The 25,804-nt window shown below is 64.4% G+C and overlaps 1 protein-coding gene across 1 annotated transcript in view; it reads left to right on the top strand.

Moving 5' to 3' along the window:
• Nucleotides 1-2,801: 2,801 nt before the first annotated feature.
• The window catches only part of CLCN2 (chloride voltage-gated channel 2), a 34,460-nt gene continuing 11,457 nt past the window's right edge, over nucleotides 2,802-25,804 (top strand). The window contains exons 1-9 of the mRNA XM_067536510.1: nucleotides 2,802-2,921; nucleotides 15,647-15,803; nucleotides 21,974-22,105; nucleotides 22,563-22,691; nucleotides 22,867-23,000; nucleotides 23,240-23,317; nucleotides 23,535-23,613; nucleotides 25,017-25,142; nucleotides 25,555-25,639. Coding sequence (XP_067392611.1) covers nucleotides 2,871-2,921; nucleotides 15,647-15,803; nucleotides 21,974-22,105; nucleotides 22,563-22,691; nucleotides 22,867-23,000; nucleotides 23,240-23,317; nucleotides 23,535-23,613; nucleotides 25,017-25,142; nucleotides 25,555-25,639 — 971 coding nt within the window. The 5' untranslated portion in view covers nucleotides 2,802-2,870. The remainder of the gene's footprint in view (nucleotides 2,922-15,646; nucleotides 15,804-21,973; nucleotides 22,106-22,562; nucleotides 22,692-22,866; nucleotides 23,001-23,239; nucleotides 23,318-23,534; nucleotides 23,614-25,016; nucleotides 25,143-25,554; nucleotides 25,640-25,804) is intronic.

Here is a 25,804-nt window from a genome sequence, read left to right as displayed (position 1 = left end):
AGTAAAGTACTACAAAACGCCAATCCTAGCCCGGCATGAAGCAGTTCTTTAACCAATCATATCCTGTCACCTTAGTTGATTTAAAAATTTGTATTAAAGCTAATGTTATAAAATGATCAAATACAGAGTCTTTGAAGGAAAGCGTTTCTGTACCTCTGGGAATAAAGCATGATCTCCAAAAGGTTTGAAAGTCACACAATATGAAGAGTACATAATCTGCAGTGTCCCAGATGAAGAGTTATCAGTTTAGTGATACGGCTGAGATGTAAGCATTCAAACGTTCCGGTACATCACTCACACAAAAGAAATGCTGAGGTCGGTTAGTGGGAAGCAAGTATAACGATGAGTGTTGATTGTCCCTCATTGAATGATAAATTCAGGATAGGTAGTTGTTCAGCAAATATGATCTGCAAAACAAAGTCTTCCTGCACCGCTTTTCCATTCTGCTCCGGCTCATTCCTGCTGGTATTGCCTATGCCCGGTGATGTGTTCTGTGTCGATGTCCCTGGACCACCTGAGGGTGTCCGACACCATGAGACACCACGTCAGCCGAGCGTAACGCCGACTAATTTCGCAGCATTCACTCATTCCAGGGGTCCCTCACGCCCAGGGCTCTGACAATCAACGGGTGTGTTCGTACCTCGTAGCCCTTTGCTCTCAAGGCGTCGGCCAGGGGGCCGTATTTCTCCTTTCAAGAACCAGACAGAATTCATTCAGATAAACAATAGAGAAGTGGGTACCATAAGCCAAACAGCACAGAAGGGTAGATTTTACAACCACCACTGTTGGTAAGTGATTCCTTGCCAGACAGAATGCTACCAAGCAAAGCTTTCTTTAAACACCTGAAGATGTTTCTTTACCTGGTGGTGGCAGGTTCTATTTAGGACAGTAGCACCTTTTTAACAGCCCAAGATTGCATTGTTTGATGTCATTTCAGGACTGTAAGCTACGTCTACCTGCTGCTTAGCTCCTGGCTGCTGTCTCTCATAATGTGGCTGTAGGCAGCTTAGCCAAAAAACCAGGCCTCAGATCTTATATTTAGTCAACCATAGGAACAAAACATAACAGCAGAGACAAAGACTGGACAAGGCCGGGAGCTCTCCATGAGTGCCTAGAGTACCCGAAGGTTCGCTATCCCACAGGAGAGAACCCAGGCAGCTTCCCCGACACCCAACTTCTGGCGTGTGAGTTTGCCTCTGTTGCCCGGGTCCTTGAGGGCCTCCTTTTAAATCCAGCCAACATGCTTTCTTCTCTCAGCCCACCCACTCGGACCTGCTACCCCAAACCAGCCTACTGAGTTCTGCGAGGGGGGTGAGCCAGAGAGTCAGGCCCACATATCCCAGGGTATTTAGGCATCTGCCTCCCCTTGAAACTAATGGGAATTAGGATTTGAGGCTCTGGGTCCCAATACCCAGTCAGGAATGATTACAGAGCATCTCCAAAGCCATCAGTCCTTAGAAACCAGAACTGCAGAGAATAAGGGGAAAGCACTGGACAACTCAGTCACAGCAGCCTCTGTGGGTACCCTGCTCTGTGGGGTGTGGGGGGAAAGAGTCACCCATGGAGGCTTGCCACACTCACTGGACTTGGCAGAATAATCCATTTCTAGCTGCTAAAATGATCTAAAGGCCCGGGGGGAGGGGGAAGCGCTAGAGGGGGAAGGGCCCCCTCACATCTGGCTGGCAGAGCACAGGAAAGGATGCTGTCCTCATGCCAGCTGCCCCCACCCTCTCTGCAAGGCTCAGACCTCTGCTGCGAGCAAAGCTCCCTACCCTGGGAGAGCTCGCTAATGAGTAACACTACAGCTCCTCGTTCTGCAACGGGCTACGGCCAGCCCGAAGGTGAGCCCTGTTCCAGGGACGAATCCTCCCGCAAACTGCACCAAGCCTGTGATTTATGGCTTCCCTCCAAAATGGCTCTGGGCTCCTTCCAGCCTATCCCAGCCGAGGCAGGGCAGAACAGTACATTAAAGCACGAGGGAGGAGCTGTGCTTTGCCATGGTCTATGGACCGAGGCACAGGATAAAGTGACTTGCCCCAGTGATTGGGTGGCAAAGCTGGGATCTGAACCCAGGAGTCCCTGGACCTGTGCTTAGTCCACTAGGCTGGAGGAACTGGAACTAGGCACAGTGTGGACCGAGTTCATCTGAAGAGAGAGGCTGTCTCCTGGACGCTCCGGCTCCCATGTGCCAGCTCCCAGCTCCTGTCCCGTTCACCATCCCTGGCAGCCCAGAGATGGCCAGCTGGGAAAGTGGCTTTAGCTCCTTTCAATAGCAGCTGGGATGGAGCCAGGTCTATCGGTCCAGCCAGGCAGCCTGCAGCTCCCGAGTCCGGGACACAGCCGTGCCTGGACCCTGGCAGCACCGAGGGATGGGATGAGACGGGGCAGGGCAGGGCAGGGCAGTGCCATCCCCAGGGGCAGACGGGCCAAGGCCGGGGGACAGAGTCCCACAGCCCCTTCTCCTGCGCCCACCAGCGGGTGGCTCCGCGGTGGCTCTGCCCCAGGCCAGGGGCCGGCCCAGCCTCCTGCCCGGCCGTGCCAGTCTGGCCCCAGCCTGTCCCGGCAGGACTGCAGGGCTTCTCCCGGGGCACGGGGCAGCCCGGGCTTCCGGCCGGTGCCCGGGACGCTCCCTCGCTGCGTGGGCCGGGGCCGGGCCGGCTCTGCCCCGGTGCAGCCCGTCCCCACGCCCCCGTTCCAGCCCTTTCCTGGCCGGAGGCGGAGCGATCGCCCCGGGCCCGCCCCAGGCCGGGGCAGGGAGGGGGGAAGAGCCGAGCGCCGGACTCCGGCTCGGGCTGCGGGCAGGGCAGGAGCCGACGGGTGCAGCCCGGGGAGCGGAGCGGGGCCGGAGCCGGGGCTCTGCGGGGGCCGCGATGGCCGCGGACGGGATGGAGCCGCGAGCGCTACACTACGAGCAGACCCTGGTGAGTGCGGCCGCCTGCGGCTCCCCCTGCCAGCGCTGCCCGGGACGGGGGGGGGCCCAGCCGGGGCGGGCGGACTCTGCAGGGGGCACGTCTGGTGCCCCTCTCGCTTGGCCCGCGGGGCTGGGCGTGGGGCACGGTAGGGGGTGGGGGGCTGTGGCTGGGCGCATGGGCACCCCTGGAGCGTGGGGGACAGGGCACGTGCCTTGCGGCTGGCTGCACTAGTCCCACCCCGCCCCCCCAGCAAATGCCAGGCACCAGGGTACGTGGGGAATGGGGAGGTGCCAGGGCTGCGGGCACCCCCAGGAGGAGGCTGTGGGGCTGGGTGTGCAGCGCCCCCAGGAAAAGAGGTGGCGCCATGCGTGGGTGCTGGGGCTGGGGGCACCCACCAGCGGCGTGGGGCTGCTTTGCTTTGCTTTGCCGACTCAGTGAGCTGGCGTGAGGGGCAGTTCCCCCACCCTTGGGCCAGGCCTGCCTTGGCATAGGGGAGGGGGGCCAAGGCTGGGCTCTGCATCAGAGAGCTTTCAGCTGATTCCCTGTCACCCGCAGGGGCTCAGATCCTTCGGTGCCTGCTCGTGGCACCAGGCTGCTCCTTCCTCAGCGTGCGCCGTGTTTGCCATGTTGGCGCCTGGGACCCCTTCTCCCCGCCACTCACCACCTCTGCCTCCCGGCACCGGTTCCTGTCAATCAGAACAACTTCATCTAGGTGCTCCACTGTGTATGAACTTCGGGGTCCTACTGAGGGGTCCCTGGGGAGGGCGGAGGGGAAGCTCAGCGCTTCCAGGAGAGCGATGCTGCTGCGTCCTCCCACCATGGGCTTTCACGCCAGACCCGAACTGGTGTGGGAGGCTGGCCGGGCGTTTGCTGAGCCTGACCTGGTGGCCAATCTGGGGGTTCTCTGTGCTCCTTCAGACCTTCCTTCATAGAAAGTTGAGATACAGGTTGCACCCCCTCCCCCGTTAGGTCCCCTCTTCTACATTCCCTTCCCCAGGGCCAGGGCAGGATTGTTCTCTCTCCCCCAGGCCTGTAACAGTTTTAAATGGCACAGGTAATGGGGTGTCTCCTTCATCCCTGGGGGGGGGCAATTTCCTGGCCACATCCACCCCCCCATCAGAGAGCAACGGGGCTCCCAGCCCTTTCCAGGGACAATTCCCAGCAGGATCCATCAGGAAACTGCCCATTTACATGGTCAAATTGTCATTTGATCCGTTTTGTCGCCTTCCACCACCTTATGCCCCTTCTACAATCCCCCCATTAAGGCCACTCTCAGAGCTGCAGCCCGTTCCCTTTTTCTGCCCCCCCCCCCACGTAGCGTGTTGTGCAGTCCAGCTAGACGGACTTAACTCCTTTAATCTCTCCTTCCCAGCCCCTAAGCGTCTTGCTGTTGCACAGTGGTGGGTATCCCCGGCTCCCTGCTGCCGCCTTTCTCTTTCTACAGCACCCGTCTCTGGGGGTGCCTCTCCTCTGCGTCCAGACCCAGCTCCACGCAGCTCACTTCTTGCTGCTCCCCTCCCGAGGGAGCATATCTGCTCCGCCTTTAACCTTAGCTCCCATGTTTATGGTGCTAGTGTTGCGCCCTAGATGTCTTCATATCTCACGAGGCCTGCGATGACTCCTGCCTGGACTCACCAAGTAAACATGCGGCTTTACTCAGCTCCTTGCAGCTGAACGGCTGGGAGACCAAAGCGTGACGGGAACCAGCCTCCATCCCCTCTCTCCCCTCCCCTTTCCTTCCCTTCACTAACACCTGGGAATGGAGCATCCCTTGCCTTGAGCTTCCCTTCTTCTCCATCCAGCAGCAGCAGCGCCCCGCTTGTGCCGAGGCCTGTCCCCGACTCCCCACCTCTCTGGCAGTTCTCAGCCACGTCTCTTGCCTCCATCGTGGCAATTCCCTTCTCTGTCCCACCCCTCCAGCCCCCACAGCCTGGTGTTGCCATCTCCCCGTGGGTACCGCGTGTCCCTGCATCAACCTCTCCTCCCCCAGCTCCCCGTTCACTTCAGCGTCCAGGTCAGATGTGCTCCGCTTGGTCCCCGGACTTGCTCCATCCTGGGGCGGGATTGGACCGGCTGTCGGGGGCTCGGCGAGCTGATATTGCGTCCTGCAGGCTTCATCTTGTGTTCCGGGATCTCATCTCCCATTAAACAACCCAGAGGCTTGTGGTTGTGAACACACCTTTACTCGAGGGTCTCACGCATCGTAGCCTGAGTAGGCCGAGCTCCTCGTTGCACCAGGTGCTCCTGGCATCCCTTCATTTCCCTCCCCGCAAGCTCCTGTGTGCCACCCTCCCATCCCGCTCTGTTTCAGGGGCTCCCCTCACCCCCGTCATGCTTGGCCTGTCTCCCTTACCCCCTCCCCCACATGGCAGGGGCTCTGTGTCCTCCCCCCCCACCCCATGCCAGAGTCCCCCAGAGCTGGGTGCAGCATCCCAGGCGGCATCTCTCCAGAGCTGTATGGAGAGGGGACACGCCCCTCTTTGCTCTAACCCTATTTCCCCTCACCTGTGTGCAGCCGCCTGCAGCCCTTTCTCAGCTGGGAGAAGCATGCAGCATTGCACATACCCTGCAAGGGACACCGCTGGCACCATGCTCTCTGCTGCCTTGTGAGCTCTGGAAGGCGCAGCCGTCGAGGTGCTGGAACGCCAGGTGCCTGGATGGTCCCTTGAGGCTCGAGCCCCATGGGACAAAGTAGCAGCTCTCCCATGTCCCTGCTGTTGTGCTGTGCCCTGGGTGAACTGAACTTCCATGCTGCACCCCAGAGGTGGCTGCATTCTTATGGCAGCATGTAAGCACTTAGTAAGCGTGGGCATGTACCCAGTGCAATACTGCCTGGTCCCATGCGGGGCAAACTGAGCCAGGGCAGGTAGCTGTCCTCCTGTAGGAGGAAGGAAGCATTGTGGCTCTCTTTGCACAGCACAACTCCCCTAGGGAAATCCTGGGTCTGCTGCTCCCTAACATGGGTGGGCTTTGCCTCATCTCTTCCCCCACAGACCTGCAGCCAGCAGTAACAGACCTGCAGCCAGCAGGGGCATCGCTGTGCCGGGGAAGGGTCTTCCCCCAGCAGATGAGCTGTCGAACCCCAGGGCCTGGCTCTGCCACTGACACGGAGTGTTCTCAGGGCCGTGGCTGTGCATCGGCCTGGCTCGCTGATTGCCGGGGAAGGGTTGGGGTTCCCCACAGCAGATGAGCTGTCGAATGGCAGTACAGGTGGGGGAAGGGGCCTAGGAGTCAGGAGTCTGCTGCAAAGAAAGTCCTCTGAAAGCCCCCTGAGCATAACAGACACTGTGCCCCCTGCTCCAGCCTGCAGGCAGCCAGCCCCCGTGCCTCTGCTGCTGGCCAGAGCCCTGTCCCGCCGCCTCTCCCGCCCGTGCGTGTTGTGGCTGGTCCGAAACCCAGTCAGTTCCACGCTGCGGCCGCTTGGGCCCAGCTCTGAGCAGCAGGCAGGCCTGAGGAAGGCACTTCAGATTTCGGACGTCTGCCAGCTGGAGGCAGATGGGCGAATGGAGCCCTGGAGTGGGCCCAGCCAGGGGCTGCACCTGGTCTGGATCCCAGCAGCCTTTCTCCTTTCAGAGGTGGGGAGAGAGGGATGCTGGCTCCCCCTCTCCCCAGTCTCTTGTCCTGCTCTCTGGCCAGCAGACGTCGTCCTGTGGCTGTTGGGTGTCTGGTGAAATCCCCCTGCCCTGGATGTGAGCCTGGGAGGGGCTGGGGCGAGGCAGGGTGCGTGGATCGCAGCTGGTGGGGGGAGCGAGCTGGAGGAGGGGTTACTGGTAGAGCACATGCAGTGTTGGGTGAGCAATGGGTGACTGCACAGCATCAACAGAGGGGCACAGGCTGCCGGGGTTACAGCCGCGCTTGCATGCTGGGGAGGTGGCATGGCGAGGAGGCCGGCAATTCCCCAGGGACTCCCCTTCCCCGCTCACTGGCTCATGCTGACCATCTGGAGATCTTGGAGCTGCCTCGTGGAGAGGCGGGGGGCTTCTTGGCTGGAATGCTGCCCTGGGACTAGGTGCAGTGTTGCTGCGTAGGGGGAGATGTGCCCATTCATCGGCCCCGTGGTGTCTCCCGGCAATGCCCTGCCAGGAAGCGGCTGTCTGCGGGGACACGCACTCAGGCTGGCGGGTGCAGTTCCCAGGACGCTATAGCCAGTCTTTGGGGAGAGGCGGATGGGGTGATAGCCACTAGGGCAGGGCAGCTGTTGATTTTCAGGGGCTATAGCTAAATAGCCTCACCGCACATCTGTACGTGGGGCAGGCTGCTTTGGGGAAAGAGTTCCCTCCCAGGCCTCTGCCACTGGAGCATGGGCATTGTGGGCAGCTGGTACCAAACAGCCGGGAGAATGCCCTCCAGGGGCTGCACAGCCTGCAGCTGACTACTTCAGGATCCCATGCCCGGGTGGAGGGCGGCCTGCCTTCCTCCCACGACGATGGCTGCCCTTTGGGCCGACACGCCAGGGATCGAACCGGGGACCTGCGGAGCTGAAAGCACGAGCCGCTGCAGCATCAGCGAAAGAGCCAGGGGACCCTCGCTGGAGCTGCCACGGGCGCAGCTCCTCTGCGGCTGGGCACAGAAAGGGGCATACCGCAAACGCAGGGGGAGGCGATGCCACCAGGCAGGCTTCCCTCCGTAGCCAGCGGGGCGAGGCCCAGTTCCTCAGGCGTTAGGGTGGGAACCAGTCCATCAAATTGCTCAGCCCCTGCCGCCTTCCTCCTTGCCACGCCCCAGGAGCCCAGGGACCGTGCTAATCCCCCGGTCCCGGCGGCAGATCTGCAGCACAGAGGTGCCCGTGGTGACACCGAGGGTTGGGCCCAGCTGATGGCATGGGCAAGGTGCTCTGGAGAAGGATGGCGCCCTCTCCCCCTTCCCCTCCCCTTGATGCCCCCTGTCGTGAGCATGTGGGAAGCGTTCATTGTACCCCGTGCTTTCCTGCGGGCAGGGGCACAGCGTGTCCCGTTTCCGGCTAACCCGGCTCCGACCCGGGATTCAGGGCCACCGACTGCCGGGCCTCCGTGGGAGCTGCCGGGGGGGCGTTGTAGTCACCAGGCAAAAGCTGCAGCTGCCTTGTGCGGGGCTGGGGGAAGCGCCTGTGGCCATGGGGCCGGCGGAGTGCGTGACACTGACGCAGCCTTCTCACCCCAACTGGTGACTGGCTTCGGCTCCTTTGCAGCTCCGGGAGCTGGGCTCCAGCCGGAGCCTGACCTGGCTGGTTTGAACAAGCGCTGTGGGAATCTTCCCTCCAGCTGTGGCTGTCCCCCTGCCCCTCCCTCCCAGGCCCCAGCAGGCAGCAGGAGGGTGTCAGCTGATGAATACCCCCCCTCCCCACTCCCACAACTCTCTTCCCATCTAGTCAGTGGTTCATGGCAGGGGCCTTCCCCCAGCGCTCTCTGCCCTGTGCTTACCCAGAGAGCAGCTGTCCTGGGGCAGCCCCTGCAGGGGACTGTTTTGGATCTTGTGGGTTCCACCCCCGCGGGGCTCCCTGTCTCTGCAGATCTCCCCTGGAAGATCGCTGATGAGCCAGCTTCCCTGGGCCAGAGGAGACAGCCCGCCCCCAGAACGGTGCATGGGCCTTTCGCAGACTACCCCATGGGGAATGCTGGCTGTGCCCCCCTCACCCCATCCCCCACTGGCTCTGCCCCTCCCCCGTTGTGCCCTTCAAATCGCTATGGGGTTTAAAGTGCTTCTTCAGGGAACAGTCTGTGCTTTGTCCCCCCCCACCCATTCCCCTTCTCTCCCCTCCCTCCACCCCGCAAAATAGCCAGGCCCCAGTCTCCCCCCCTGGGGCTGGGACAGGTCCCCCTTCCCCCCCCTCCCGCCGACAGCTCCACCCTCCTCTGTTTTTCCCGTGACCTTGATCCCTTCTCCAGCCTCCTTATCTCCCGCCCCTAATCGCAGTCGAGGCCCTTTTATGATGTGTGGCTCTGCCAGTCAATACGCTGCCTGGCTGTGGGTGTTGTGCAACACCTCACAGGGGGTGGCTCAAGGTTAGCAGGGGGTGAAGGGAAGGATGGCTCCGGGGAGGGGCAGCCACACGTGCCCCCACCTGCTGCCACAATCTCCACCCAGCGTCCGGGCAGAGGAGCCCGCCCTGGGGAGGGCCAAAGCCTGTACTCTGCCCCACCCCCCGTGCGGGCATAGACAGGATCCCCCACTTTTTCCCCAGCCCTCCTGCAAAGGCTTCGTGGCGCGGCCGGGGATTGGGCCCATACCGCTGCTCGGAGCCACGGCTCCGGGACGGAGGAGCTTACGCCTCACAAGATCAGGGCAATTCCAGCCGCCGGGGAGAGGGCCGTTAATAAAAGCAGCGTGACACAGATTGCTGCTGCCGTTCCCATTGTCCCGGACGCTCCTGGCGCTCGGGGACGCTACGTGGCCCAGAAGAAAAGGCCTTTTCTGCGAGCAGCCGAGAGTCCCCGTGCAGTGGGGGCAGCCCCCCCCCCATGCTCACATGGTTCCCCGGCCTCTCTCAGACCCCTGGCGCCCCCGCCTGAGCCCCGAGTCTGTGTGGGCTTATGACTGATTCTTTTTTAGCCCCCTCGCAGCCAGGCTTCCTGAGACGTAGGCGGGGGGGGGGACCAAAATCTTCAACTCTGGGTGCCCAAGTCCTAGAGCCAGTGTCGGGCATCTGAAAGGCTGCGACTCCCCGCCCCCGGAGTCAGCTGGAGCCGCAGGGGCTCAGCCCCCTTGAAATTCAGGCTGCGTCTTGTGCCCGGCTATGGCTCCTGCAGGCTGGAGTGGCCCCCATGGCTGGCTGCCGTTTGCAGGGGGGTCTTGGGGAGGGAGGGTGCCTGATTCTGGTCTCCCCGCTGCCCATTCAGACGGTGGCATCGGGGCCGGGGGAGGTCGGGTCGGCTGCTCTGCTTTTCATCCCCTGGCTGAGCTCAGGGCAGGGCCTTGGGCGGCTAGTCACTGGACATGGTGGGCACCCGGGTGTACCCAGGGCGATGGGCCAGTGCAGGCCAGAGGGGGGCTGGGAGCATCAGTACTGGAACATGCCAGCGTGTCCATCCCATGGGCACAGAAAAGCAGGCCTGGGCACAGCTGTGCCGGGGTAGGATTCCCCCCTCCCCGCCCCCAGACTCACGCTGGCACCGTCCCGCAGACATCTGCCGAGAGCTCCCTCTTTTCCCCTCGCCTGCCCAGCCTGCCATGCTGGCTCCAGAGCCGAGGAGGAGACATGGAGCAACGGTGCCCAGCCCCCCCCCTCTCCCCGAGGAGGCTCAGGTTTAGCTCCCAGACCTGCTTCCTGCAGCCAGAGATGCAACTCTCAGCTCTGGGAGGGGGGCACAGGTATGCCGGCCAGTGCAGATTCACGGCCAGCCCAGTGCCCTCTCCCCAAGCATGCGGGGCGCTCTGGGCCCCGATGGGTGTCAGAGCAGCCTGGATTAATTCCCCTCTCCCTTCCACTCAGCCCCTTGGGGGGCTGGGTGAGTCAAACCCCTCGGTCTTCAGCTCCCGGGCCAGGAGCTCTGCATTTTCACTGCGCTGTCTCAGGGGAGGAGCCCTTTGAATGGGCTCAGGCGCTGCCCCCGGGGGTAACCCAGCCCCTGGAGCTGAGCGTCCGCGGAAAGGTCCAGCAGAGACTCCCTCCCACCCCCCATGTCCCCAGCTCCCCCAGCCCAGAGCCGTGCTTGTTCAGCTGCTTCTCTGCGGAGGCCGGAGACTCGCTGCTGTTTGTTTTCAAAAGGCCTTTGTTGAGAAAATAAGCCGGGGGAGGTGGCGAGCTGTGCCCGAACACCCCCCCCCCATGCCCCGGGAGCCCGAACAAAGCGCCCGGCCATGGACAGAGCAAGCAGGGAGGGCACAGCCAGCGCAGCGCAGAGGAGAATCCTCCGTCCTTGGGGGAACCATGAGGCTCTCCCTGGGGCCTCTCTTCTCAGAGAAGATCAGTACCCCCCTCGGGGGGGGAGGGGTGCTGTGAGCCAAGCCCCCCACCCTGCGGTGGTTCGGGGCGAGCCGGCGGGCAGGACACGGGGATCGCTGCAGCCCCAGTTGTGTCAATATTTTTACTTGGGAAAGAACAAAACTGATGAAGCCCAAACGGGGGGCGCTCCAGAGTGTCTCTGGATCGGCCAGAGGGCGAGCGAGTGATGGGGGGGGAGGGAGGCAGCTGGGCATATCTGGGGCAGAGGTTCCAGTCTATTCATCAGGGAATGCTGGGGCACCTCCCTCTGCCCCAGAGACCTGCCCTGTGTCTTGCCTGGGCGTCCGACTGCCGTCCCTGAGCCTGGGAGTCGCCTTGAGTGGCCGGCCGTGGAGTCAGTTGCAGGAGTCTAAGGGGCTTGCTCAGGATGTACCAGGGAGTCACAGCAGGGAACTGAATCCTGGGCTTGGGCGTCCCCCCTCAGCAAGTGTTCTGCACTGAGTCCCCAGCAGGGCCCGGGCTGTAGCTCACAGCAGCCAAGGGTAATACACTCAGCCCACTGGGGGAAGGTTCCCTGGGAGCAGGAACAGCCAGGAGAGCTGGGGGGTGGGGCAGCGAATCAGAGAGGGGTTTGCAATGGCACCTGGCAGCACAAAGACCCGGCCGCAGCACTGGGCTGCAGCACAGTTGCTCTGTGAAATGGTCAAGGGTGCGTAACAGTTTCCATTCAAAGCCCCCGCAGCGGCACTCGCTGGTGCTCCGAGGGCTGGCCTCTGGCAGGAGGGGAAGTCGGACCAGAGATGGCTCAGCCAATAGAAGGATGAGAAGGGGGCTCGGGTGGGAGCCGCCCTCCTCTCAGCTCCTGCAAGCTGCTTTGTTTTCCCTTGGAGCAGTTCTGCAGCTGACGGGGCTGGAATTTGGCAGGAGACAGGCTCTCCCGGGGAGTGGAGCCTTTTGTTGTTCCAGAGGAAGCCGCTGGAGATGCTGTCCCATAGCTCTGCTGTGCATGTGTTTGGGCTCAGAATGTGCCTGGCCGGGGCTGGATTCCCTACAAGGGGTGGGGAGGCTTTTTCTTCTTCTTTGCTGATGCATTTTTCTTTCCCTTTAAACAACGACAAAATCCCTCAAAACTTCCCCCCTCCCCCTCACCCGGCAAAGCTCCATGAATTCTGCATTGCTGTTGAGCTCTGAGTCGGGAAAGGCCAAGTTCTGGCGGTGGGTACACTCGACCCTGCCTCTCACTATGGCGTGTCATCCACCTCTGTCTAAAGTACTTCTGTCTCCTTAACGGGGCCTGGAAATCTTTAATGTGTTTATCCTCACCGGTGCCACTGCACACATGGCCTGTTGGAATGGCCAGTCCTTCACTTCAAACTCCCTAGCTTCTGCGGCCCACCCATCTGGTGGCAGGGAGTTCCACATGCTCACCCTGGCTTAGAGTGGGGCAAAAACATTTCCTCTTATTGTGACATGAGTGCTAGGGTCCAGGCCCAGGCCAAGGTTAAGGTCCTGGTGGAGGGGGGGAAGTAGCTTCATCTCATCCAGTATCCTTCCCACCAGCCTCCCTGGGGACAGCCAGGCCTGGCTGGACAGAGATTCCCTCCCAGCCCAGGCCGTTATCCCCGGGTGACAGATGGGGAGCTGAGTGACTTGCCCAAGGTCACAGGGCATCTGTGGCGGAGCAGGGAACTGAACCCGGCTCTCCTGGGTCAGAGCCTGAACCCCCTGCACCATCCGTCCATCCTTCCCTCGCAGGGCAAGCTCTGGGGTCTGTGTGTGCTGCGGGGAAAGGCCCTTGGCTTGCCTCATAGGAGCCTGGCCTTCGGGGCCCCTTCATCTGCCGTGGGCAAAACCTGCTGAGCTACGGGGCTGCTCCCATGTTCAGGCCCTAGAGCCCCAGAGACTGGCCCCATTCATCCTCCTCTTCACCCCACGCTCTGGGGCTTTCTCCTCTCTGCTGCCATGTCCATTTGGCACCTGGCTGCCTCCGTGGTGCTCAGAGGGCCTGCCTCTTCCCTTTCTGCCTGGCCTCCCTCCGTGGCTCTCTGGCTATGGTGCCTGCTCCCCAGTGTGGGCCTCTGCTCCCTGCACCCCTCCTCCCATCACTGGGCCTGCGCTGGGGGCAAGTCTGGCCTGCCTTCAGCAAGTGATGGGTAGGGCAAAGCTCCTGAGACTCCCCCCTTCGTCCCCCGGGGTCCGGCACCCCTTGGCTTGCCGGGACAGGAAGCCAAGCCCTGCGGCCGGCATGGGCCGAGCTGTGCCCTGGGCTGGGTCAGACAAGGCCCGGTGCTGCGCCGGCTCAGGGGGGCCCGTCTAGCCCGGCCCTGGGACCCGGGGCAGCGTCTGGTCTGTGGCCACGGAGGAATCGGCATGGCCCTCACGTAGCACTTGTGCTGAAGCTCCAATGCGCTCGGTGCCAAAGTCGTCAGGCCCCTCGTCTTTGCTTCCCAGGAGGGGCCGGCTTTAGCTAAAGCCTCCCATTGTTCCTGGCTAACTTCTCCTGGCACTCGGTATCCGGCCCTGCCGGGGGAGTCCTTGGCAGTGCCTGTTCAGTACAGGATCAATGCCCACTCCGCACCCCCCTTCCCGCTGGAGAGAGAGAGAGGGCATGCGGAGCTCTCAGCTAGCAGCTCTGCGGCTCCAACCAGCTCCACTTTTAAAGTCTCAAGTGCCAAGGCTTCTCCTGCTCATGGAGGGCAATTCCTGCCTTCCCAGCCCACAGGGACCCCCCGCCCCCCGGGTCTGTCCCACTCAGATTCCTTTGGGGGAAGGAGCAGGGGGCAATCCCTGTCGTCAGCTCCCCGTTCGGTCAGTCCCACGCTCCGCCTGCCAGCAGGCCTCAGCTCCAGCCGGAAGGGAATCCCTCTGCCTTTGTCCAGCCGGTCCTGGCTGCCCCAAGGAAGCTGGCAGCAATGGTGCTGGGGGGGACGCGGTTACTTGGCCCAGGAGCCCAACACTCGCATGTCAGAAAGATCAAAGGAAATGTTTCTGTCCCTAACACCCAGCGGGCCTGTGGAACTCCCTGCCACCATATGAGTGAGGCCTGGAGTTTAGTGGGCTTGATATGGAGGATTGGCCATTCCTATGGCTGCTATCTGCAGGGACACGTGATAGGGCGAAGCTTCAGACCCCACTAACTGACAGGCTTAACCCCCCCCCGGGGGCAGGTTAGTCTTTCACATGCTGTTTTGCACTGTCAACCCTGGCCATGGAAAGGAGGCTGCGATCATTGGGGTCCAGGGAGTTGTTCCACCCAGGCCCAGGCAGCCGCTGGCTGGCAGTGGCTCTCTGTAACTGACCTGGGCTGCATCTGAGCTCCCAGTGGGACCGAGAGCTGAAAGGCTTCGCCTCTGGGCCTGGCCCTCAGTCACCGGCCCCTGAGAGTGGCCAGCGCTGAGCCAGCAATGTGGGGGCTACAGGCTCCATGTTACATCCCAGCCCTCCGGCCCACTCACCAGTTCAGGCACACACAGTGGGGCAAGTCTGTAGTACTGCAGGGACCCCTCTAGCCTGAAGGGACCCCAGTGCTCAGGGCCCGCGCCCTACTCTGCACCTGCCCCTATAACTCATGGGGACCTTCCTCCCGCTCTAAATCGTCCCCTCCTAGCACTCCGTGGCTGCCCCCCGGAATCTACGGGGTCCTTCCTGTCATGCTACATCTGCCCTCCCCCCACTGCTCTGTGCCTGCCCCCTAGCCCACAGGGCCTCCCCCTGTTCTACATCTGTCCCCTTGCTCTGCACCAGCCCCCGCAGCCAGCAGGGACCCCCTGAAAATCTGCTTCTGCTAACTAAGGGAAGACAAAAACAAGGTTAATGAGTCTCCTCCTCGAAGAGCTGTGGCAGCGTGAGAGATCGCCAGCGCGCCGGGCCCCACTCCTAGTGGGCACGCTCTGAGCTTAGGGTATTAGTCCCCTTGCTGGCTTCCACCGGCCTTGCACCCAGCGAGGTGGGGGCTGCGGGGCAGGAAATCGGCTGGGACCCCACTCAGAAAGGCTGCACCCAGCTCGGTGGCGTGGGCTGGCCCGTTGCTGGCACCCAGTGGCTACCCGTCTCCCTGTCTGTGGGGAGGTTTCTTGTTTGGAGTCTGCCAGCTCCCTGACCTGGCCCGGGCTCGGAGAGCTGGCAGGCTGGGGAACGCGCCCTCCACGGCCGGCGGGCTGTTGCCTCTGGCGGGTCACTTGGCCGGGCGGTGCTGTGTGCTGGTGCCAGCCCTCCCGCCCGCCCCAGCTGGGCGCTGGGGCCCGTTTCTGGCGCTGGTGCTGGGAGACGCATTGCACTGGAGGAACAATTGCTATTGATCGTGAAGTGTCCTTATCTGCCTGGCATTGTTCTGGCCCGGCTGGGAGGCCAGCGCCCACCTCTGCCTGCTTGTGGATTTCCCCCTCTGCCATAGGAAGGGGATGGGGGGGCGAGACCTGGCAGACTGGGGGACAGAGTGCCACTGGGCCCTGATTGGCATGGAGCTTCCGGTCTGAACTGGGCACACTGCACCGCCGGGGAGGAAGCGGGGCCCGGGGGTGGGAGGCAAGCACAACCCGTGGTTGGGGAATAGGGTCAGCAGGGAGGTGGGGTGTAAGAAGCGGGCGTACCCCCCCTCAAACCGCCATGGGGGGGGTGCGAGCGGCTGCTGTGGGGCTGGCACTGGGCCCTATGCTGAGCTCTGGGACATTCTGGGAAGGGCAAAGTCGCTGGCATCTCCCCCCCCCCCGGCTCTGTCTGTGCTGGGGGGGGCAAGGGCCAATGTCCTGTCCTGCAGGGTCACAGAGCCCCCGTGGAGGCGGGGGGGTCCCCAGGGCAGATTCTCCCTGCGTCCGGCCCATCACCTGCCCTGCGTGTCCGCCGGGCTGCACTGACGCCGCGCTCTCTTTGCCAGATGTATGGCCGCTACACGCAGGACCTGGGAGCCTTTGCCAAGGACGAGGCGGCGCGCATCCGGCTGCAGCAGGAGCGCAGGAGAGCCTTCCCGAAGGAGCAGGCCCGCGGGCCGGAGCTGCTGGAGTACAGCCAGAGCCGCTGTGCCCGCTGCCGGAGTAAGCAGCCCGCCTCCCACCCACCGAGACCACAGGTTCCCCAGCTCCCTGCGGCCTCACGCAGGGAGTCCCTCCTGCACGCAGGCCCAGTGTGCATACGAACACACCCTCGTGCACACCCAGGTCCTCATGCACGCCCCAGCCTTCATGCACACCCTCGTGCACGCCTCGTCCCTTGTGCACACCCCGACCCTCGTGCACACCCCAGCCCTCGTGCACACCCTCGTGCACGCCTCGTCCCTTGTGCACACCCCGACCCTCGTGCACACCCCAGGGCATGCCCCGGCCCTCGTGCACACTCAGTCCCCCTTGCACCTCCCTCTTTCCACCCATCCCACGCCCCCTTTCCTCGCCTCTCATCCCTGCCTCTCTCCGCCCGTCCCAGCTGGCCTGCGCTGTGCTGCTGGCTCGGTGGTTGTGCCGGGGCTCTCAGCCCCCAGCCCGGCACCGTTGCGCCCGCCAGTCCCCTTTCACCTTTGTTTTCTCTCGCTCCCTTGTCTCTGCCTCTCCTGCCAAGCCTCCAGCCCTGCCCGCCCCCCAGCCCCAGAGCTTGGCCGTGCCTCCTGGCGGGAGAGCGCCAGCGACCCGTAACAATAGGCTGAGCATGCGTGACCTCACCCTGTGCAGCACGGGGATTTGGGCTGCGTCCTTGGCACAGAGCGGGCCGTCGGGCTGAGCCGCTGGAGATAAAATGACTCACAGGCGAAGACAGTGACACCTGCCCAGCGGGGCAGGCGCAGAGACGTGGCCTTCCAAAAATAACTGGGGGCCCCTCCCTGCCTGTGCCCACATGGGGAGGGGCACGATTCCCCCTCCCTGCCTGCGCCCATGCCAGGGGCCCAGATTCCCCTTCTCTGCCCCCGGGGCCAATCCCCGACCCCCCGTGCGCTGGAGCAGGGGAGGTGTGTGATTACCTGCATTTCCCTGCGGGGCGGGGAGCCCCGCGACCCGTCACCCAGTTGGGTCCTCTGCTGGGTGGGGGCGCTGCTGGGAGGGGGCGGGCGTGTGAGTGGGGCAGGTGTGTACGGAGTGCAGTGTGTACGGAACCTGCCAGGTGGGGGTGAGTGTGAGCCGTGTGCCTGCATGGGCAGGGGAGGGCATGTAAAGTAGGGGAGATGGGGGGTCCTACGGGGTCTCTGCTCTGAGTGCCAGGGCTGGTGGGGGTCCTCGCCCCCCCCCCCAGTCCTCCATCCCCGCGTCGTGCTGACTTGTGGGCTCCCGACACTGGGCCGTTCCGTTCCCTGGATGTCTTGGCTCCCCTGGCCCTGGCTGTGGCGCTCAGCACCTCCCCCCTCCACTCTCGGGGGCCCTAAAATAGTTCCCTGGGCACCTGGCACGGCTCTGGCTGGCGTTGGTCTCGAGGCCAACATTCTCACATTCTCTCCCGCTCGTTACATGGCGTGTCTCCTGCCAGTGCCCGTGTCTCCCGGGACCCAGCCCAGCAGGCCCCTTCCCCGCTGGCCCCTGGCCTGGCTGCTTGGGCAGGGCCGTGCCCCTCGCTTGCTGTGCCGCCCAGGGCTGGGCTGCTAGAGCTGTGACGTGTTTTCCTGGCTCCGTGTCCCCCCCCCATGTTTGCTCCAGGCCCAGCTCTGGGGCTGGGGTGAGGGGCTGCTCTGGCGCTGCCCATGGCTGGGGGAAGGGCAGGCCTCTCCAGCTGCCCTGGGGTGCTAGGTGTTCTGTCTCAGCCTGTCAGCTGGCTCCTGGCCCCTGCTGTGTTGTGGGGGGGGGTCTATTGCAGTGCTGACACACTCAGATTCCCCATGGTCTGGTGTCTCCTGGCCGCAGCGTCTGGGCTTGTTCTACAACCCCATGTTTGAATCTGGGCAACTGGTAATGGGCTCCCGCTGCTGGGAGACCAGAGTGACGTGCGCTTCAGGACTAGCCCAGACACGCCCCTCATCCCAGCCGATCTGCATCATGGCAGAGCTCCTGGAGCGGGGCGTGAGTGGGCCCTCCTGAGCACCCGGGCCCCAGCGCGGGAGGAAGGCCCCAGGCGGGAGGGCTGGGTGCTGAAGCAGGGGGCAATGCTCTGGGGGACGCTGCGTCCAGTGAATCCCCTGCGTTTCCGGCACGTGCTGCTGACTCGGTCTCCTCCCCACCCAGTGTTGCAGGAGGCCATGCCGTATCCACTGCTGGGCTCAGGGAGCAGGGAGATCCAGGGCTGGGGCCTTAGGATGCACTCCTGGGCTCAGACCTTTAGACAAGGACAGTGTCTTAATATCCCCGCCCTCCCCCTGTCATTCTCACACGATCCCCCATTGCTCCACAGAAGCCATGGGGCCTCTGGGCTTCTGGTTTAACCCTTTCAGGGACAGCATAGCAGGAAAGCCAGGAACAGGGGCTCAGCGAAGGAATTTCCTAACCACAGTCACTTCACTCCTCCTGCACTCAAGAGCTACCGATCCTTGAAACCGACACAAGTCTTGGGCCACCCCCTCCCCCCATGTGAGCTCCCTGCTCCGGCGAATCCGAGGTGTGTCAGTGTTTCGGGCTGGGCCAGTCCCTCCTGCGCTCGCTCTTCTGTATGTCCTGCTTCTTCTACATGGCGAGGGGTGGAGCCCACATGGAGCAAAGCTCTGCTGCTAAGCTGGGTCTTGGTGTGTGCTCCAACAGGACACTCCACCAACCCGCTATCGTGCTGGGCCCCCCTGCGGTCCCCGTGTAGAAAACCCATTGCTTCCCAGGGGTGGGCCAGCAGGTGAGAGCCAATGAAAGGGCCAGGCAGCTGTTTGCAATGCAGTGTGATAGGCCTGCCTTGAGCAAGCCAGGCTTGTGCAGTCATGGTGCTTGTTACTCGTGGTGTTCAAGAGGGCTCAGAACTGGATACAGACCTACCCAGCTCTGGAGTACGAGGTCTTGGCTCAGCCTGGCAGCAGGTTTGCAGTCACTGGTGCCCTTCTCTTGCAGCTCCCTTGCTGGAATGGGGTCCGCACCCCACACAATGTCCGGCTCCACCCCCATCCTGGGATCTGGTTGTACGATTGCAGTAAATACAATAATGCTCTGCTCATAGTGCCTCTCAAGCTGGTCTGCTCCCAGGGTTCCTCCCCTGCACTGCTCAGCCCACACACTAGTTCCTCTCTCCCAGAGAGCCATGGCCCATTCCCTCATCTCTGGCTTGGAGTAACATGGGAGTGAGATGACTCAACACCTTTGAGGAGCTGAGCCTTGGTGAGTTAGCAGAGCCCACGCAGCCCTTTCCCTGCCGGCCTGCTGTCATGGCCCTGTGCAGTAGCGAAGCTCCCAGGTCTAGTCACTGAGCCTCGCTCCAGGGGAAAACGTGATGCTGGGAACTCCTCAGGCCTGCACTAGGGCCGCCGCACCGCGCGCCCAAATCGTCTGGCAGCCTCTCCTGTCATTAGGGCCCAGTCAGCATCTGGCTGGGATGCGATGGGGGCAGTTCCTGTCTCTCGCCGAGGCAGCCCGGGCCTTGTCTTGGCTACGGCTCTAACCAAGCCCCGGGCAGCTGGCCATGAGGTGTGGGGCTGGGTGGTGCACAAGTCAGGTGTTTCCCCGAAGCCAAGCTGCTCTTGCCCAGGAACTCTGCTTTGGGGGCGCCCAGCCTGGTGGCGATGAGCGGGGCATGGGGCACGGTGCGTGGAGGTGGGGGGGACCTCAGACTCCCAGAGTCTCCAGGGGCAGAGAGGAACCATGGGGGGGGGGGAGTGTCTGTGCCCCAGGGATCGCTGGTGCCCCCTAGCAGAAGGGGGTGTCAGGGGTAAAGGGATGCCCTGGGGCTGGGAGCTACATCGTCATCTGTCCAGTGTCCCGGGTTTCTTAGATGCTGGGATGAGTGGGGCACAGGTGACCTGGAACCGCCTCCCTCTTCCCCCAGCCTCCCCTCTGCAGCCAGGGGTCAGGCTGTGGGGCCGCCGGGCTCTGCAGCTCGGCTGATGCCCAGCCCCTCTCCCAGCGCTGGTGCCAATTGCCTGGCGTCAGCACTGGGCTGATTGCGTGCAGCGGCGGGCTGCGCTACCGCCAGCGGCCACGAGAGGGCGGACGAGGCTGAGGAACCGGCCCCAGTCCCCAGCGCTCTGCAGACCAGGGTGCGGGTGGGGGCTGCCTGGTGGGATCTCTGGGGGGAGGCCTGGGCTAACCCAGGGGGGTGGCAGGCTGGGGCTGCAGCTGGGCAGAGCCGCCCCGGTGCCGGCGTGGCGCGGAGACGCCTTGGCCCCGCTGGGGCCAGTTGGGGCTGCCCGTGCCATGGGGGGGCGGCTGCAGAGATGCTGCCAAGCATCGGGGTGCTCGGCTTTGCCGGGAGCCGCGAGCCAGCAGGGCTGAGCCGGTGCCCCTGTCCTCCCCGGGGTCAGCTGCCTGCACGCTGCCCCGTGGGGCTGGCTGCTCCCTGGCTGGGTTTCTCCACCGGGGGTACCCGTGCCCCTGGGGGTACATCCGCCCATCTAGAGACTCGCCCGGGTTTACAACAGGCGACGGGAAACGCACTGGCCGGGTCGGCGCGACGTAAAATCCCATCCGGACGATGACTCGTTTCTGCCGCTCCAGAGGCTGCCGAGTGGGTCACGTTCACCGCCCGACGGGTGGATGGATTTGTCAGTAGCTGGTGAAGAGGAGAGAGGAAGCAGTTGTTCAGCAGCGGCACCTCTGTGTTTTTATGTCTGCTCTTGTCAGCGAGCCACTTGTCAGGGAGCTGAAACTCGGGGAGCGCGAGACAAAGCAGGTTCCTGCGCGGGGCCCAGTCGTCCGGGAAGGCCGAGAACCGCTGCGCTAGCGGGCACAGACGCCTGGCTGGGCAGGGAGCTGGTGCTCGGCTGTGATTTAGCCCTGCCACCCATCTGCCCCGCTCAGAGCCTCGCCCTCTCCGCCGCAGCAGTGCCCCCTCCTCTGCCCTGTTCTCCCCCAGCGGGGCTACCCCAGCCCCTCTCCCCGGTACAAGGCGCTGAGCGTGTTCTGTGCAGCGAGCGAGCGGGCCCGCGTCCATTCGCCTCGCTGCCTCGCTCCCCGGGGAGGTCGCAGGCACTTAGCGAGCGTTTAGCAGCGCCGCAGCCGGTGCCAGGGCTGGGGGGGAGGAAAGACGGGCAGTGGGGAGAGGGACCTCGCTCCGGGAGAGCCAGACGGCCCCAGCCTGGCGTTGTCTGGCTTGCGAGACAAGCGCTCTGTGGGTCTCAGGCTGCACCCGTCTCTGCGGGACTGGCCGCCGCTCAGCTCCCTTAATGAATGGGCGCCGGGGGCATCTTTGCTCAGGGAGAGCAGTGCCGCGGGGTCGGGATTGAGGGGCACTGGCAGAGCTGGGGGGCAGGAGGCCCATTTCCCCAGCCCCTCCCAGCTCTGTGCCCGTGAGTTCCTGGGAAGCCCTGGGCTGGGGCAGCGTCAGTGCCGGGTGGACGGGCCGTAGGGGACCGGCCTGCTGGGCGCTCCATTTGCTGTCCTGCCCCGGGTTCCCTGGCCCAGCAGAGCTGTGGGCTGGGCCCTCCCCCGTCTCTCTCCCCAGCTGGGGGTGTGGGGAGGGGCTGGGCTGCCTGGCTCTTGCTCTAACACCTCGGCCCTGCACACGTGGGCTAACACCAGCCGTCCGTTGGCTCGCTGCCCTTGAGCCAGCCCTGCCTCTGCCCCCCGAGCTCAGGGCACCCCCGGGGGGGCCCAGCCCCACTGGGGCTCCATCCTGCAGCCTCCTCCCCTACACCTTTCGTGGGAGCTGCCATGTGCAAAGGCGGCTGGGTTCTGCCCTGGGTCTCTGCCCCACTCCGGCCAGCCCTGCCCAAGGGTGCCCCTTCCCCCGGAGCTCACCCCTGCACCCGAGTGCGCCAGCTTCTCCCCTCCAAGCCCCCTCTGTCCCCGAGCAGCACCAGCTGGAGCCCAGCCGGGGCAGGAGCCGGGGCCAATAGCTGGAGCAGGCTGGGGCCAGGTTCAGTGCAGATACCCGGGCTGCGTTAACCCCTGAGGGTCTGCAGGGGCCGTGTCCCAGTCCAGCCGGCAGCTCCTCCAGCCCCCAGCCCCCACCCACCCCAGTGGCTCATTGCTGGAGCGCTTGGATCACTGCAAAGAGTGTCTGCGGGGGGAGGCAGCCGGATCGTCCGCCCGAGCCGTGCCCATCCCCCCGGCATCTGGGCACCGGTGTGGGAGCCAGCTTGGGGGGTGGGTTAATCTCGGGGCTGGGCAGGGAGGACGAGCCCTTCCCCACCCCCCCCGCTCAGCTCCCGCTCTCCCCGCAGTCTGCGCCATCCGATGCCAGAAGTTCCTCCTCTCCAAGGTGGGCGAGGACTGGATCTTCCTCATCCTGCTGGGCCTGCTCATGGCGCTGGTGAGCTGGGCCATGGACTTCGCCATAGCCACCTGCCTGCAAGGTGAGGGGGGGGCCAAGGACCACGGGCCCTTGGCCCCACGGCCCGAGCCAGGCAGCTGGGCTGCTCGGCACCCGGAGGGCACAGCCACGGTGTCAGCCGGGGGGGCCGGGCCCTTGGTGGGGGGCTGGGCTCGGTGTCAGCCGGGGGGGCCGGGCCCTTGGTGGGGGGCTGGGTAGGCCGTTGCCCAGGGATGCCGGACTCTCTCCCCATGGGTGCAGGCTCGGCCCCACGACGTGGTGGCTACCTCGTGCAAAGGCTGGTGATGCAAGCGTTTGGCTCCTTGGGTGGGGCCCCGTCGTCCCGTGGGGGGGGGAGGATCCGTCTGTGCCCTCCCTCTCCTGAGCCGGGCCAGGCTCAGCCCCTCTGGAGTGGGGGTTGATCCCGGCATCAGGGCAGCCAGTGACCCCCCATCTCAGCAAGCCCCCTCAATGACCCCTCCCCCCCCGTCTCTCCGCAGCCCAGAAGTGGATGTACGGGGGCCTGGACACCAACGTCTTCCTGCAGTACCTGGCCTGGGTCACCTACCCCGTGGTGCTCATCACGTTCTCGGCCGGCTTCACCCAGATCCTGGCCCCGCAGGCCGTGGGTAGGAGCCAGCCCCCTGCCCCTCTGTGGGGTCAGGCCGGGGGAATCACCCCTCCTGTGCCTGGCTCTCTGGCTGTGGGGGGAGGGGCTGGACCAAAGGGTGGTGGGGGGAGGAAGGGTCCCCGGGGGGGGGTAAAGCCCGTTTTTCTGGGTGCTCACCCGGCCCCCTTCCCCAGGCTCTGGCATCCCCGAGATGAAGACCATTCTCCGGGGCGTGGTGCTGAAGGAGTATCTCACCCTCAAAACCTTCGTGGCCAAGGTGATCGGCCTGACCTGTGCGCTGGGCAGCGGGATGCCCCTGGGCAAGGAGGTGAGCGGGGTGGGGGGGGCTGCTGCGCCCCGTGCAGGGTGGGGGGCAGCTCACTCAGGGGCAGCCTGTCCGAAGGGGGCACAAGCTGGGTGCCAGGTGCGGTGGGCGGGCGTCCCTGCCGCGGGGCGGGTACCAGGTCCAGGGGGTGGGTGGCTCTGCCGGGGGGCAGATCTGACCACGAGGCTCCTCCTTGGAGGCCGGCCGCCCCGGGTAACCTGTCCCTGGCGCTCTCCCCACAGGGGCCTTTCGTCCACATCGCCAGCCTGTGCGCTGCCCTGCTCAGCAAATTCCTCTCCCTCTTCGGAGGCATCTATGAGGTGAGAGGCTGAGGCTGCGTGGCCCGGCCTGCGGGTGCCAACTGACGGGGGGCTGGGGGCTGGCCCCGGCTGGGAGCACCAGGACTCGGGGGGAGGGACGTGAGGTTGTTCTCTCTGACCCTGGCAGGGGAGAGGGTGAGCCCTGGGGGGCGGGGGGGGGGGGCGTAGGCCCTGCCCGGGCGCTGCCCTCCATCATCTGCCCTCTCTTGCCTTGCAGAACGAGTCCCGCAATATCGAGATGCTGGCGGCCGCCTGTGCCGTGGGCGTCGGCTGCTGCTTTGCTGCTCCCATTGGAGGTAGGGGGCTGTGCATGCTGGGGGGGCTGGGCCCCACCCCTGCCCTGCCAGATCCCAGAGCACCCCATGGCTCTGAGCTAACCCCACCCTCCGGCAGATGGAGCTGCCTGTCCCAGGGGCCTGGCCAGGGGGACCCCTTCTCCAACCCAGGCCTCTGCACCCAGAGACCCTGATCTGGGGGCAGCAGCCATACGGCCGGGGGCGGGGGCTGCACACCTGGGCCTGGCAGGCCACCAAACTGGCCAGGAGCGAGGCCTGGGACAGCCCACAGCCTCTGCCCTCCACGTCGCTGGGATCCCCACCTGCCACGCACATGCAGCAGTGGGGATGGACACCAGCGGATGCTATGGGGGGTTTAGGGCCCACCCCCTCTCTTTCCTCTCTCCTCACGGCTGCGCCTGGATCAGCCCCAGATCCCCGCAGCTCTGCCCCTGTGTCACCTCTCGCTCTGCCCTCCAACTGCAGGGAAGCTGCTCCCCACACTGCCCTGCCCATGCCCTGGGCACACAGCCCCGGGGCAGCCCCCCAGTCTGAGCCCGCCAGCACCTGGAACCCCTCCACCTCCATGCTGCAGGCACCCTGGGCTCCAGAGACCCTTGCAGGCCAGGACTGGCTTCCCTGGCACTTTGTGGGGTCTCCAGGGCCCCGTGCCTGTGATGGGGGCGGCAGAGGCTGCTGTGGGGGGGGCACTGTCCCCCCCAGAAGGTGTAACGTCATCTCCTTTCCCCTCCGCTCTGCGCTCCAGGGAGGCCCTGCTCCGGCCCCACGGCTCCCTCGCAGCTTTGCGCTCCTAGGTTGGTGACGTGTCTGACTCTTTGCTTGTTCCCTCTGTGCTGGGCCGTGCCCCCTTCCGTCCGTCCGTCCGTCCGTGTATGCTTGACCGCCCTGCTTGCCTCAGCCAGGCTGTCAGCAAGCCTCCGCCCCTACAGATGCTTACACTCCGCCCTGCTTACACCCCAGCACTGCCCACTCACTCGCACGGCTCCCCTGTGCCCCCAGGCGGGACCCACTTGCTGTTGGGGGGCTGCTGCCCAGGTGACTGGAGAGGGGGCCCCTTGGCTCTGGAAGGGGGTGGCCCTCTCCCAGCTGGCATCCTCACCTCAGGGCCGGCCAGCTGCAAATGACTACCGTGCCCACGTGGGGGTAATGTGCCCACATAACCCCAGTGATTGCCCCTGCGGTTACAGTCCCAAGTGCTCTTGGCACAAGAACGTAAAGCCTGGAGAAGTTGTGGTGCCCCCGGGGTGCCTAGGTCCAGTGCCCCCTGGAATAGGCTCCCCTGGTGGGTGCCCCGGGGCTGGCCCTGTGTGGGCAGGCAGGGAGGCCCGTCTCGGGGCCGCGGGCTGTCTGGAGCAGTGCCCAGGGGCCGCGGTGACACCGCTCCTCCCCTCTCCCCCTGCCAGGCGTCCTCTTCAGCATCGAGGTGACGTCCACCTTCTTCGCCGTCCGCAATTACTGGCGCGGCTTCTTCGCCGCCACCTTCAGCGCCTTCATCTTCCGCGTGCTGGCCGTGTGGAACAAAGACGAAGGTAAAGCCTGCCTGCACCCCTAGGGAGCCTGTCCCTCCGGCCTGCACCGGCTCCGGCCCCTGCCCTGCTGGGGGAGCCGGGGGCATGGCTAGGATTGAGGGGCACTGGCAGAGCCGGCGGGGGGAAGCCCCAGGGGCCGTGGGTCAGGATGGAGGGGCGCTGGGAGGCTGGGGGAGCCAGGGTTTGGGACTGAGGGGCACTGGCGGAGCTGGGGCGGGGAGCAGAGTCCAACACAGGGCATGGGGGACTCCAGCCCCAGCCCTATGGCATGCGCCCCAGGGGACGCTCCAAGTGGCAAGCGTTTGCCTGGGCAGGAGTAGCTGCCTGTATTGGAGCAGAATGTCTGGGTGCGAGGACCCCTGGATGACGCGTTCCCCCCCTCCCCCTCCTGGGGTGTCTCGTCCCCCCCCAGAGACCATCACGGCGCTGTTCAAAACTCGCTTCCGGCTGGACTTCCCCTTCGACCTGCAGGAGCTGCCCGCCTTCGCCGTCATCGGGTGAGTCCTGGGGCCAGGGCCCTCTGTCCCCCAGCCCTGTGCCCACCCCAGTCCCACTCTGCACGGGCATTGCTGACCCAGCCCGGATGGGATGCATGAGGAGGCTCTCCCCTCTTTCTGGGCCCCCTGTGCTGGGAGGGCATCCTCAGTGTCTCTGTACCCCCC

This window comes from Emydura macquarii, unplaced genomic scaffold, assembly GCF_026122565.2.
Source record: "Emydura macquarii macquarii isolate MOO-44397 ecotype Brisbane River unplaced genomic scaffold, CSIRO-AGI_Emac_v2 contig_3603, whole genome shotgun sequence".
Classification (NCBI taxonomy): domain Eukaryota; kingdom Metazoa; phylum Chordata; order Testudines; family Chelidae; genus Emydura; species Emydura macquarii.
This window is presented reverse-complemented; position numbering and strand designations above follow the sequence as displayed.